This window comes from Lipotes vexillifer, unplaced genomic scaffold (assembly GCF_000442215.2).
Source record: "Lipotes vexillifer unplaced genomic scaffold, Lipotes_vexillifer_v1.1 scaffold1211, whole genome shotgun sequence".
NCBI lineage: Eukaryota > Metazoa > Chordata > Mammalia > Artiodactyla > Lipotidae > Lipotes > Lipotes vexillifer.
Genome location: NW_006784577.1, coordinates 468,509 through 480,663, shown reverse-complemented (window position 1 = coordinate 480,663; position 12,155 = coordinate 468,509). Strand labels below are relative to the sequence as shown.

Sequence of the window (12,155 nt, the reverse complement as noted above, 5' to 3'; positions counted from 1 at the left end):
GTTTTTAGCCAGGCTCATTCAAGTTTTTAGGTGTCCAGCAGGGGCTGTGATCTGGTAGTTAAGTCTGTCTAATTCTGGGGTTGAGAATGAGCTAATATTTTGATCTTCCTCTGCTTTGACGAACTCAATTGTTACTGAATTTGGGAGGGGGGAAATAGGTGAGAAAAGATAGACACCCCCCACAAAGTCTAAAACCCCATGTGAGCTTGTTGGTCATGTAAAATGTTATTTCATATTCCATGCAATGTAATACAATATATATTTACTAAACTCTATTATTGTCCTGTTAGAAGAGTGTGTCTCTCTCTCTTTCTCCCTCTCTCTCCCATTTTCTCCTCACACATATGTGCACACACACACACACATACACATACACACCACTAAGTATCTTCTGTTTATAAAATTAACAATTTTTGTGGCTTGAGCTTGAGTACTCACAAATCCTACAATTTACCCAAGGAAGGCAAAGTATGAATCAGAGGACAACGTGGGTATTCCCAACTGAGCAACTATTGCTGAGGTAGCCTCTTCACATAGGATAAGAAAACCCTAGGAAGCAAGCTGACTTATAAAATCTGTAGTTCCAAGTTGACATATTAAGATCACAACATTTAACTCTAACTCTAGGCTTTGTTTTAGTAATACAAATTGAATCATTCATAAATCTACCACCATGAGTCAAAAACCAATGAGTCAAAACCTCCTGAAACCACACTTTCATTGAAAGTCATATTAAAATTGGACCAAAGCCAAGGAAGTGAAAAATAATTAATTTATTCTTTTTAATTGTAGAAAACTATTTAATAAACTGAAAGGAACACTCCAGCTAAAGCAAAACTAATTTATTCTATTTCTTTGTAGAACGTACACTGAAAGTCTAAAAATAAACTTCTAATTAGAATGGATACCTTGATTTCTGAAAGGCAACTCATTCACCTCTATAGGGAAATAAGGATTACATTGTGTTGCATTGTATTATCTGAAGAGAATTCTAGAGATATGAGAAAGAAACCAGCCGGAAGTAAAAACATTTTGACAACAAAGAGCATTCACATTCAAGGAAACACAGACTTTTGCTAACAATAAACCATTACGAACATCGATGTGAGCCACAGGATTTTTTTATGGTAATGTAGCTTGACTGCTGAATGAAGAGAAATAGTGTTTGAAAGCAACTTTTAGATGCAGACTAGAAGGCATAACAGTGGATTACAGGTGTAAAAGACAGAAGAACCTCATGCATCAAATCTACATTCGATTCTTTTGTCTGCTTCTTTATTGATTTGATTTTGTTTGTATGTTAGCTTTTTTTTTTTTTTTTTTTTTTTTGTGGCCTCTCCCGTCGCGGAGCACAGGCTCCGGACGTGCAGGCTCAGTGGCCTTGGCTCACGGGCCCAGCCGCTCCGCAGCATGTGGGATCTTCCCGGACCGGGACACGAACCCGTGTCCCCTGCATCGGCAAGCAGACTCTCAACCACTGCGCCACCAGGGAAGCCCTCCTTTCATTTTTTTTTTGGCCTCGCAACGCGGCGTGGCATGCGGGATCTTAGCTTCCCAACCAGGGATCAAACCCAAGGCCCCCTTGCAGTGGAAGCCCAGAGTCTTAACCACTGGACCGCCAGGGAAGTCCCTGGGTTTTAAAAGAGATAGGCGGAAGGCGTCACATTTTAAGGGGAAATAAAACAAAAACAAACAAAGAAAAAAAAATGGGAGGAAAAATATTAAAAGAAATTAAGAGAATTTAATCTCTCTTTTTCCTATGTGTGAATGGAGGGAAAGTGTCTTTATAAATTTTATCAGCAGAACTCCTTGGTTGAGAACTGTAATTTCTACAAGCCCAAGTGTTTGTCATTTCTCTTACTAAATTTTCAGGAATATTTATTGAGTACTGGGGCTATGTAGTGATCTCTAGGCTTTAAATTATAGACTAAAGGGGGCACATCCTCCCCAATGGAGCCTATAAAAACAAAAGCACCTATACTCTGTGTATTGGGGTTGTGGCTTGGGATGTATATGTAAGATACACATCTTATTTTATTTAGTTTTTCAAAAACACTTGGGAATAGAAAACATCCAAAATTTATAGAGGTTGTAACTTAGATTTAAATTAAGTCACTTTCTCAAGGAAAGTCATTAGATGATTATATTGCCTTCAACACTACTTTGGTGGCTGGTGTTCCAGGCCCCAAATCTTCATTACTCAAACACAATAGACTCTTCATTCTTTTTTTTTTTTTTAAACAATTCCTAGGATTTTTAAAAATTAATTAATTAATTAATTTTTGGCTGCGTTGGGTCTTCGTTGCTGCATGCGGGCTTTCTCTAGTTGTGGCGAGCGGGCGCTACTCTTAGTTGCGGTGTGTGGGCTTCTCATTATGGTGGCTTCTCTTGTTGCAGAGCACAGGCTCTAGGTGGGCAGGCTTCAGTAGTTGTGGCGTGCGGGCTCAGTAGTTGTGGCTCGCGGGCTCTAGAGTGCAGGCTCAGTAGTTGCGGTGCAGGGGCTTAGTTGCTCCGCGGAATGTGGGATCTTCCTGGACCAGGGCTTGAACCCGTGTCCCCTGCACTGGCAGGCAGATTCTTAACCACTGCGCCACCAGGGAAGTCCCAACTCTTCATTCTTTGGGTATAAATTAGTACTCCATCCTCTATTTCCCAGGTGGAGAAAAGTATAGATGATGGGCCTTAGTGGGGAAGGAGGGGACCATATGCACTTGAAAGGAGTAAGTAAAGAGAGAGGCTGATGCTAGTATGCCTTTGAGTGAGAGAAAGGTGATTTATGACATTTATTTGACATTCTGAATGACCAATACCTTTTCCCCTAATTGGCCTGGACGCACTGAACACTCTGTTATTGCTTTGATTTCATCCAAATGGAAGCAAAATCTTTAGGAATTAGAACTGGTAGTAGGAAAGATATGGAGTTCATTTAGTCATTCATTCAACAACAATTACTAAACACCCATCATGTGCCTTCTAGATTTTATAATCTAAGAAAAATACAGACATGGAAACAAGTGCATTATACCAGCACATGGACGACTAGATAATGCAGGATAGCAACAAAATAAAAGACAAGTTCCCCAGTCTTAAGGAACTTACATCATCATCATCATCATCAAAATTTCTGCCATGTGTCCTATTCTCATTTAATCCTATGAACTGGGTGCCAGTATTATCTCATTTTAGAAAGGAGAAAACTGAAACACAACAAAGTTTAAAGTGCATCTAATGTGACTTGTACAGCAAAGATCGGATGTGAACCAAGGAAGGCTAACTTGAGGTGACATGTTCTGAACCACTAAATAGTACACCACATGGACATTAAAAAAACATTACTGTCTTTGACACTGGAAACTCAAGACGTAACTCCAGGAGGTTTGGAGCAAAGGATCCCACCAAATAAAGCTGCCTAGCAATTCCCAGCAGGAGTTTGCCTTCCGCCTTCCTATTACCATGACACCGCTCTCCAGCATGCCCCTTAGAGATGAAAGTTAAAGGAGCTCCCTCAGCCTTCAATTATTAAGACTGACAAATAATTAATCATTAGCTCCATGGTTTCTAGGAATTTACAGAAAGACCTATTTTGAATACGCCACATCTTATCTACTGAAGTGTCTAATAACTTTACCTCTTACATATTTTTCCCTTCCATGGAAGTGATATACACATCTGGGAATCATTACAAAATTAGCCACTGGCAGTAAAAAGGGGGATAACAGTAAAACAAGCAAAACAAGGGTGGCCATGAGCTGACGGTAATTTTTACTTGGTGATGGCTGCATAAGAGTGCATTCTATTAATCAGTAATATTTTATATGAGCATTATATTAATTTATGTAGATGTCTGAAATTTGTATTATTAAATGTTGAAAATATAAAGTGAGCTCCTTTAAAGGTAGCTTGAGAGAAATCTTGGAAAATCAGTACTGATTTGTGACTTTAAAGTAAAAACATTAAATGTGATAGTTATGAGATCAGTGGCCAAGATAATTAATTTCCATACTACCCAGGCAAACAATTATCAATGATAATTGATAAATGTACTTGAAGATACCCTGAAAGGATAAAGCACTAAATGAGCGTGCCTCATCCCTGCCCACGTATAAGAGTCACTTATGGTGAGTTTTAATACTGCAAAGGTCCCTTCAACGTGAAGAGATTCTAACGTGGGATGAGGTGAGGCATCTGTGTATTGAAAAAACTCCATGGGGCTACCTCTGCGATGAACAAACTGTAGCTATTATTAGGCAAATGGTATTGAGTAGTTATGCAGGTATTTGCGTTATAGGCTGAAGGAAGAATAGAAAAATTAGTAAGAACATCACCAAAGAATGGTTCTTGATCATTTGGCTAATTTTTTACTGGGACTTAAAATTTGGAGAGTCCACAAGAGCGCCATAGCTTGATAGTTATTTGATTTGCTTCGAAGAATGTGGGACCACCATTCATCCTTTAAGGAGAGACTCAGATGAACGGGAATAAGAAGACAGGAAGCAAGGCTAGCCACTAGCTAGAGATTGTTCATGGCTTGAGAATACTTTTAAGTTGTAAGGATTTTTAGATCATGAACACAGCCAGAACCAAATAAAACCTCTTAGAACTCACCCATTAGTAACACACAAATCACTCCTGGTACACTCTGCCCCTGGGAAACCACCTTGGCTTTCTGAGAGGTTTAGAATGGATTTGGTTTTGGATTCACATAATCAAGTGATTCCCTGGTCATACCAAAAACGTATTAAATCGTAATATCTTGGAGTAGGACCCACGCATTGGGATATTTAAGAAATCACTAGGTGATTCCATTGTGCAGCCAAATTTAGGGACTAGGAGTATAAGCTCTTCTCAACTTTGACGACTCAACCTGAAACCACAGGTGCAAAAGAGTTCCCCCATCCTCATTAGTGGAGGTTGCCACCTACTCAGGCCCATCCTTCTCTTCATCTCTCAGTTTAGGTTAAGCCACTTCACTCCACCCCACACCCCAATCTACCTGTGTCCCCACCTGCTGGTCTGTCCCTAGTCCACTCTTTTCACTTTATAACTTTGACCATTTCATTGCCTTGCTAAAAAAATGCCTAACCCCACCTCTACCTGGAGCTTTGTAATCAACACACAGGTTATCACCTTGGAGCTTGTAGAAAGGTCTAATTCCAGGTCCTGTCCAGGTCTACTGAATTAGAACTTACATTTTAATTAGATCCCCCAGGCACTTGTAAAAGCATTTCATTTTGACAAGTACTGCTTTAAAACACTATTTCCCGAAGTATCTTTTGAAGGATGTTCCCGAGAACAGAGAATCTACTGCCTGGATTCAAAACCACACTCTTCTCTCTCTTCACAGGACATCTGTCCATTCAAAAAATATTAATTGAGTGACAACTATACCCTTTACTATGCTGGGTTTAGAGGATCTAGTGGTGAAGATGACAGAAGTGGTCCCTGCACTTGTGGACGTACACTCTAGCAAAGGCAACGTTAACAAGGAAGGATAAGTATGCAAGTGCCATGAAGCAGATGTGGAGGATGCTGTGGGATGACCTAGTTAGTGAGGTGCATGGGGAGGGTCTACTGCGGTCTAGGAGATGAACACAACGTTCCTGGGGAAAGGCTGCTATAGCAGGTCCCTGCTGATCTAGAGGTCGGAGGACCAAGAAGGAAGCGCAGCTGAACACAGCTCCAGCACCACACAGGGCAGGTGCAAAGGCTTGGAACGATGATAGAATTGCCTGTCACATGCCTACCCCACACAAGGCACTGAGGGCTCTAAGTACTTTCCTTATATGTAGGTGTGGTTATTAACCCTGTTTCACAGATGAGGAAACTGAGGACCAGAGAGATTAAGTAATGCAGCCACTGTCACAGAGCTAACCTTGGGACTCAAAATCCTGGCCATCTGGCTCCAGCACCTCTGTTCTTAGCCATCATACTCTACCATGCTTGAGCCGGGAAGAATATGATGCATTCAAGAAGCTGAAAAACAGGCTGTATGCCCAGAGTTCAAGTAGCACTTGTTCATGGATCTATGATCCTTTTTTATCTTAAGGGAGGAAATACATCACCATTCGGTGGCAGCTTCTTACAACACAAATTTTTGGAAACATCCCATAGTTACTGAGTCAGAATATCTAGTCATGGAGCTGAAAATCTGCATTTTAATAATGCTTCCAGGTGATTCAGAATCAATAAAGTTTGAGAGCCATAGATTTAACGGTACCATTTCCTCCTATAATCTCCTCCCTAACATCATCTCCCCTAATTAACCCATAGTTATTTAAAAAAATATTGGTCCCAAAGTATAAACTAAACACGAGGGTAAACAGTATTGAAGCGGAAAGCTGGAAGAAATCTGAAAACTGAATCAATGCTCCTCCAGGTCTGCTGGCTGCCAGGCTGTGAAAAGAATTATCTAGGCTTAAACAACTGGAGGTAAAAAGAGACCACAGAGGCTTAAAACTATTTTCATTACAATGCTAACCATTTAAATAACTAGTTGAATCCCTGGAAGTTGTAGTAAAATCTAAAATTGCTGGAAGAGCAATTATTTCACATGCCCTATGATTCCTCCATCCTTAGGCAGCACTAGGAGAAGATGCTCATGCAGCAGAGAGAATTTTCTCGAATACAGAATGCATGCAATAGCAGTAGCTGAAGTAATCTCTGACCACTGGGGCATATGGGCTCAACAGAACTAATATGCCTCCTTAAGTGTCAGGGGACCCTGACAGCTCTAACACCAATATCTGGCTGCCAGTAGGGTATTCTTTTTAATTCAGTCTTTTCCTTTCTTTTTTTTTTTTATTTATTTTTTTTTTTTATTTTTTTTAACATCTTTATTGGGGTATAATTGCTTTACAATGGTGTGTTAGTTTCTGCTTTATAACAGAGTGAGTCAGTTATACATATATATATGTTCCCATATCTCTTCCCTCTTTGTCTCCCTCCCTCCCACCCTCCCTATCCCACCCCTCCAGACAGCCACAAAGAACCGAGCCGGTTTCCCTGTGCCATGCGGCTGCTTCCCACTGTCAGCCTTTTCCTTTCTTAAAACCATTTAACAGAAGAATTATGTTAATCTCTTATGAGGACGAAACTAAAAGAAATAGTTGAACTTCAATAAACCTCCATCATCATAGATTATTTTATCTACTTGCATTTTCCCAATGTTTATCTTTAAGAGCTTGAATGTTTTGCAGGTACATTACTATTAAAATTTCAAAAGCCAACCTGCTAGATGCTACCTTTCAAATGGTTCAGAATAGAGATCACAGCTTTTCTGTCCTACTCTGTCTGGAAATGACATTCCCCTGGCTACTCTACAAACCCTGTTTATCCAGATCAATTACTTTGAATTTTCATTTAAGAAAATAAGTTTTGGAGCGCCTCTGGAAAAGATTGCTATCTCCACCCCTCAAAAGATCAGATAAATATTCCACGGTATTTTCAAAGCTCCTTTGTATTCAACACATTTAGTTCTGATTCCATACATAAGCAAAGTTTACTGGATGCTACTCGGTTAACACTGACAAAGGACAGTTGAAATGGCACAGTTAGAAAACCTTATGCAGGTGCCCCATCACTGAAATATAAGATGCCGATGATGATAATCTCCAAGAGCTGTCACAACCCCCTTGCCAATCACTGAGAAGTGGTTTGAAGTGGCAGGCAGATCTGTGTCAATATTGGCTATTTGTCATGCCACCGCCACGAAGATGTGTGAGTCAAAGAGCAACTGGGGGGATCCTAGATGCACAGGGCTGGAATTTTCTGAGGAAAAGTGTTAGTAATCTCAATCTTTGTGGCAGGTTGTCTCTTCGCAGAACTGCATGCTTCCCTCTCCCTTCTTGCAGGAGGCCAGTGCAGAGATACAGTGAGAGCCAGGCCGTGCTTGAGAGGATGTGACAGCCAAGACAAGGCCAGGGAGGTGTGGATGAGACCCATTTTACTTTGAACACTAGGGTCAGTATTCTTCCATCCTTCCTTTTCCTGGATGTGCCTTTTCTTGCTATGGCAGTGGTATGATCCATAGGACCAAGGCTAGGGTGTCAGACTAGGGGAAATGGACCAAGTTATTAAGTTTAGGTCTTAGGCCAGAACGGAACTTTGGGACTAGGAGTTTTTGGATCTCCACATGGACTAGCTCCATCACGGGACTGTGTGTGTAGTGTAGATGGAAAAGTGTAGGTGGAAAAGACCTGTTCTAAGAAAGGCAGTAATTTTACAAAGGTTCTCCTGTGTGTTTATTAGGACATAGCTATTAAGTATCCTGGATCACTGTACTCCAAATACACCCAGATGTATAAAGCATCACCGTTAAGAGTAAAGAAATAGAAATCATACATTGCCAATGTCTGTACCTGTTCAACACTTTTTAATATATTGGCCCCTATTCTTCTATAGGCTTATATTTATCAGTGATGTACATATAGTGTTTAAGGCCCTACATTCTAATGAAGATGCCTGGAGTCAGGCTTAAGCACACAGGAGCCACAAAGGAACTGTGATGGTATTCATGCTTTATAAGGAACCACGTTTGAATGGCTGTTCAAGATGCCACAACAGGGTTAATAGAAGATAAGGACCCCTACAACGCACACCTGTAAAATAATGGCATGTAATAGCTGAATATGTTTTCCCTGCCAAATCTTAATGGATCTGGAAATCCAAGACTTCATTTAGAAATGTTACAAACTTTGCTCCCAGGGTGACATGCAAATGGAAAGGAAGGGAGCCCCCGTACCACCATCTCTCGCTTATTTAGCAGTGGGAGAGGCATTCAGGAGATCAGGAAGGAAAGAAAACACTAAGAAAATAGCATCCACCTACCTGGTTGGCACAGCCTTGGGCAGGGCGTCCACTCACTGAAGGCGGTCACAAGACAGTCTTTTTTGCACGGGAGCAGGCAAGGGCGTACTGTTTCCGGCCGAGTAGATTCCGGACATCTGCCAATGTGAAGAGACCAGATCAATATTTCCTGGAGAAGGTAAGTGGTTTAGCCTAGAACCATAGGATTTCAGAACTGAAAACACTGAGACCCTGTTGTTCCTTTCATAGACGTGGGAAGAAAGACCCAGGAGGAGAAGCTACTTGCCCAAGGGCTCAGAGCCAGAGGCAGAACACAAAACAGACTTCATCTCTCTTGATCCAGAGACCAAAATATTTTTCACTGGACCAGGAAAGGAATAACAATCGCTGAAACCAATGAAAGACAAATCCTAAGTGAGTTTCTCCCCACTGCATGAATTCAAATAACATTTGATTTTTTTCAGAGTGGACAAATCTGATATATTTTTTGAAAAGTGTTTTATCCAGGGTAATACAGCAATTCAGTGATATTGTACAAGGCAACATATGAATATACTGGGAAACAAAAAACAGTGAAGACCACTGAAAATAATATACATATTTGATAATTAACATGATTTTAGAATATTGAACTAATTGGCAGGTGTCTTTTTAGAACATGTAAATTGATGAGTTAGAATAAGCAAGACATGAGAATAGTATATTTGTCTGCAAATAACAAACACACTAACAAGCATTAACAAGAGAAATATTTCAATTCTGCTATTTTGCTGATAATGTAATGTTCAGACTTGGGAGGAAAGTAGTCAGTGGATTCATAATCACTTGGAAGAGCTAAAGTCTCAGAAAATGGCAAGCAAGTTTTTGTTTTTATTTGCATGCTTATCTGCTTATTTTTATGAGTGCAGGGGGCTAAAATCCACATTTATTATCTTATAAAACAGTGATATGCTAAGAGGAAAAACAGGAAAGCACTCTGCAACTTATATTTGCATTTTAAAATTCTGTTTCCTATAAATTTCTTATAAAGCACAGAGATGCAGTGTGTACAAAGCCTGAGAGCATGAACTTTGGTATTGGACAGTCAGCAGTGAGTGAAGTGCTTTTCCCACATTCTTTCATTTATTCCTAAGGACCACAGTGAAAGGCATTATAATCTTCATTTTCAGATGATAAACTGAGATGCTGAAAGAATAAGTAATGGATCCAAAGTCACATGGATTAAATAAATTAAATGATTACTAATTTAATAAAGTATTGATTATCAATAAATTAATTATTAGTGGCATTATTATTCATCATCCTTAATACACACAAAAAATTGTCTATCAAATAGATCAATTCAATGAACCTAAAAACAGAAAGAAAAAAGAGTGTCTTTAGAGGAAATAGCATTATTTAAACAAGATATTCTGGTAAGGAAAATTTATGTCATACTTTAGTAGAACTAGAAAAAAACACTGAACTCATTCCCAAGTCCTTTGTTCGTACCCTGAAAGCTCCTAAAATTAAATTGAACTGCTATTTATTCTATCTCCTCTCCAATCTCTCCTGGTATCTAGCTGGAAATGAATGTACAATGTGAGGAATGTCATTTTCCTGTGTGCTCAGCGGGGCAGCAGGGCTTGGGGGTGCAGGGACCCAGCTAGGACACACTCACTCAGACATCCACAAATAGCTCAGAAATGCCTGCGGTGTTGGTTTGGTTTCAGGCTTTCTGGGAGGGTGGCTTATTCTGCAGGGACTTTGTTCACTTCAATTAGCAGTAGGTGTTAATCTCTTTTTAAAAAATGCTTTAGATATACCTTTATGGAGGTATAATTGATACAGAAAGAACTGCACCTATTTAATGTGCATAATTTGATGAGTTTGGACATATGCAAACACCTGTGATACCATCTCCACAACCAAGGTAACAGACATATCCAACACCTCCCAAAGTGTTCTTGTGTCTCTTGGTTTTTGTTTTTATTTGTGTGTGTGTGTGTGTGTGGTGTTAATCTCTTTTGGGGAACTGATATTGCCTACTTTTCAATTTATACTTTATTAATAGCACTCACAATAAATATTCACTGGGCATAATGTCAGCTCTTCGTGACATAGTGCCCTTTCTCTGTGTTCTTCTTCTAGGTCCACAAGTGAGAAACGGTATCATACCCTCAATGGCAAAGGTCAAGCTCAGGTTACACTGCTTTTATAGAGACCATGAACTAAGGGCTTTCCTGAAATGTGATTCCTGGTCTGATAGGTGCCAAATATTCTCTTAGGAGTGAAACTATCTTTTTGTTCATTTCTTTTCCCAATAATGTCGACCTTTTCATTAGAGGTTCAACTTCCTCCTCCTTTCTATTTACATGCTGTCTACCTCTCCCAGGATCATCACATTTCTTTTTTTTTCTTTTTTCATGATTCAATTAAAATATATCTGCAGGCAACCTTTCAAAATTACATTTATTTTTTATATATAGTCCTATCTATACTCTTGAGATAATGTACATACCAATAAAAGATAAATTAAAAAATGAGAATCAGAACTGTAGGGTTAAAATTGGTTTGCAAAGTCATTTACCCCAACCTCTCATCTGAGTTTTCTTTTTTGTTTTTAACTTTTGAATTTTATTTATTATTTTATACAGCAGGTTCTTATTAGTCATCAATTTTATACACATCAGTGTATACATGTCAATCCCAATCACCCAATTCATCACACCACCATCCCCACCCCCCGCCGCTTTCCCCCCTTGGTGTCCATATGTTTGTTTTCTACATCTGTGTCTCAACTTCTGCCCTGCAAACCAGTTCATCTGTACCATTTTTCTAGGTTCCACATACATGAGTTAATATACGATGTTTGTTTTTCTCTTTCTGACTTACTTCACTCTGTATGAGAGTCTCTAGATCCAACCACGTCTCAACAAATGACCCAATTTCATTCTTTTTAATGGCTGAGTAATATTCCATTGTATATATGTACCACAACTTCTCTATCCATTCATCGGTCAATGGGCATTTAGGTTGCTTTCATGACCTGGCTATTGTAAATAGTGCTGCAATGAACATTGGGGTGCATGTGTCTTTTTGAATGATGGTTTTCTTATTTATGGCTGTGTTGGCTCTTCATTTCTGTGTGAGGGCTTTCTCTAGTTGCGGCAAGCGGGGGGCCATTCTTCATCGCAGTGCGCCGACCTCTCACTATCGCGGCCTCTCGTTGCAGAGCACAGGCTCCAGACGCGCAGGCTCAGTAGCTGTGGCTCACGGGGCGAGTTGCTCCGCAGCATGTGGGATCCTCCCAGACCAGGGCTTGAACTTGTGTCCCCTGCATTGGCAGGCAGATTCTCAACCACTGTGCC

The 12,155-nt window shown here is 40.0% G+C and overlaps 1 protein-coding gene across 1 annotated transcript in view; it reads right to left on the bottom strand.

Moving 5' to 3' along the window:
* Positions 1 to 12,155, bottom strand: part of THSD7B (thrombospondin type 1 domain containing 7B) — a 701,170-nt gene that overhangs the window by 412,780 nt on the left and 276,235 nt on the right. Inside the window, exon 9 of the mRNA XM_007456952.1 lies at positions 8,827 to 8,942. Coding sequence (XP_007457014.1) covers positions 8,827 to 8,942 — 116 coding nt within the window. The remainder of the gene's footprint in view (positions 1 to 8,826; positions 8,943 to 12,155) is intronic.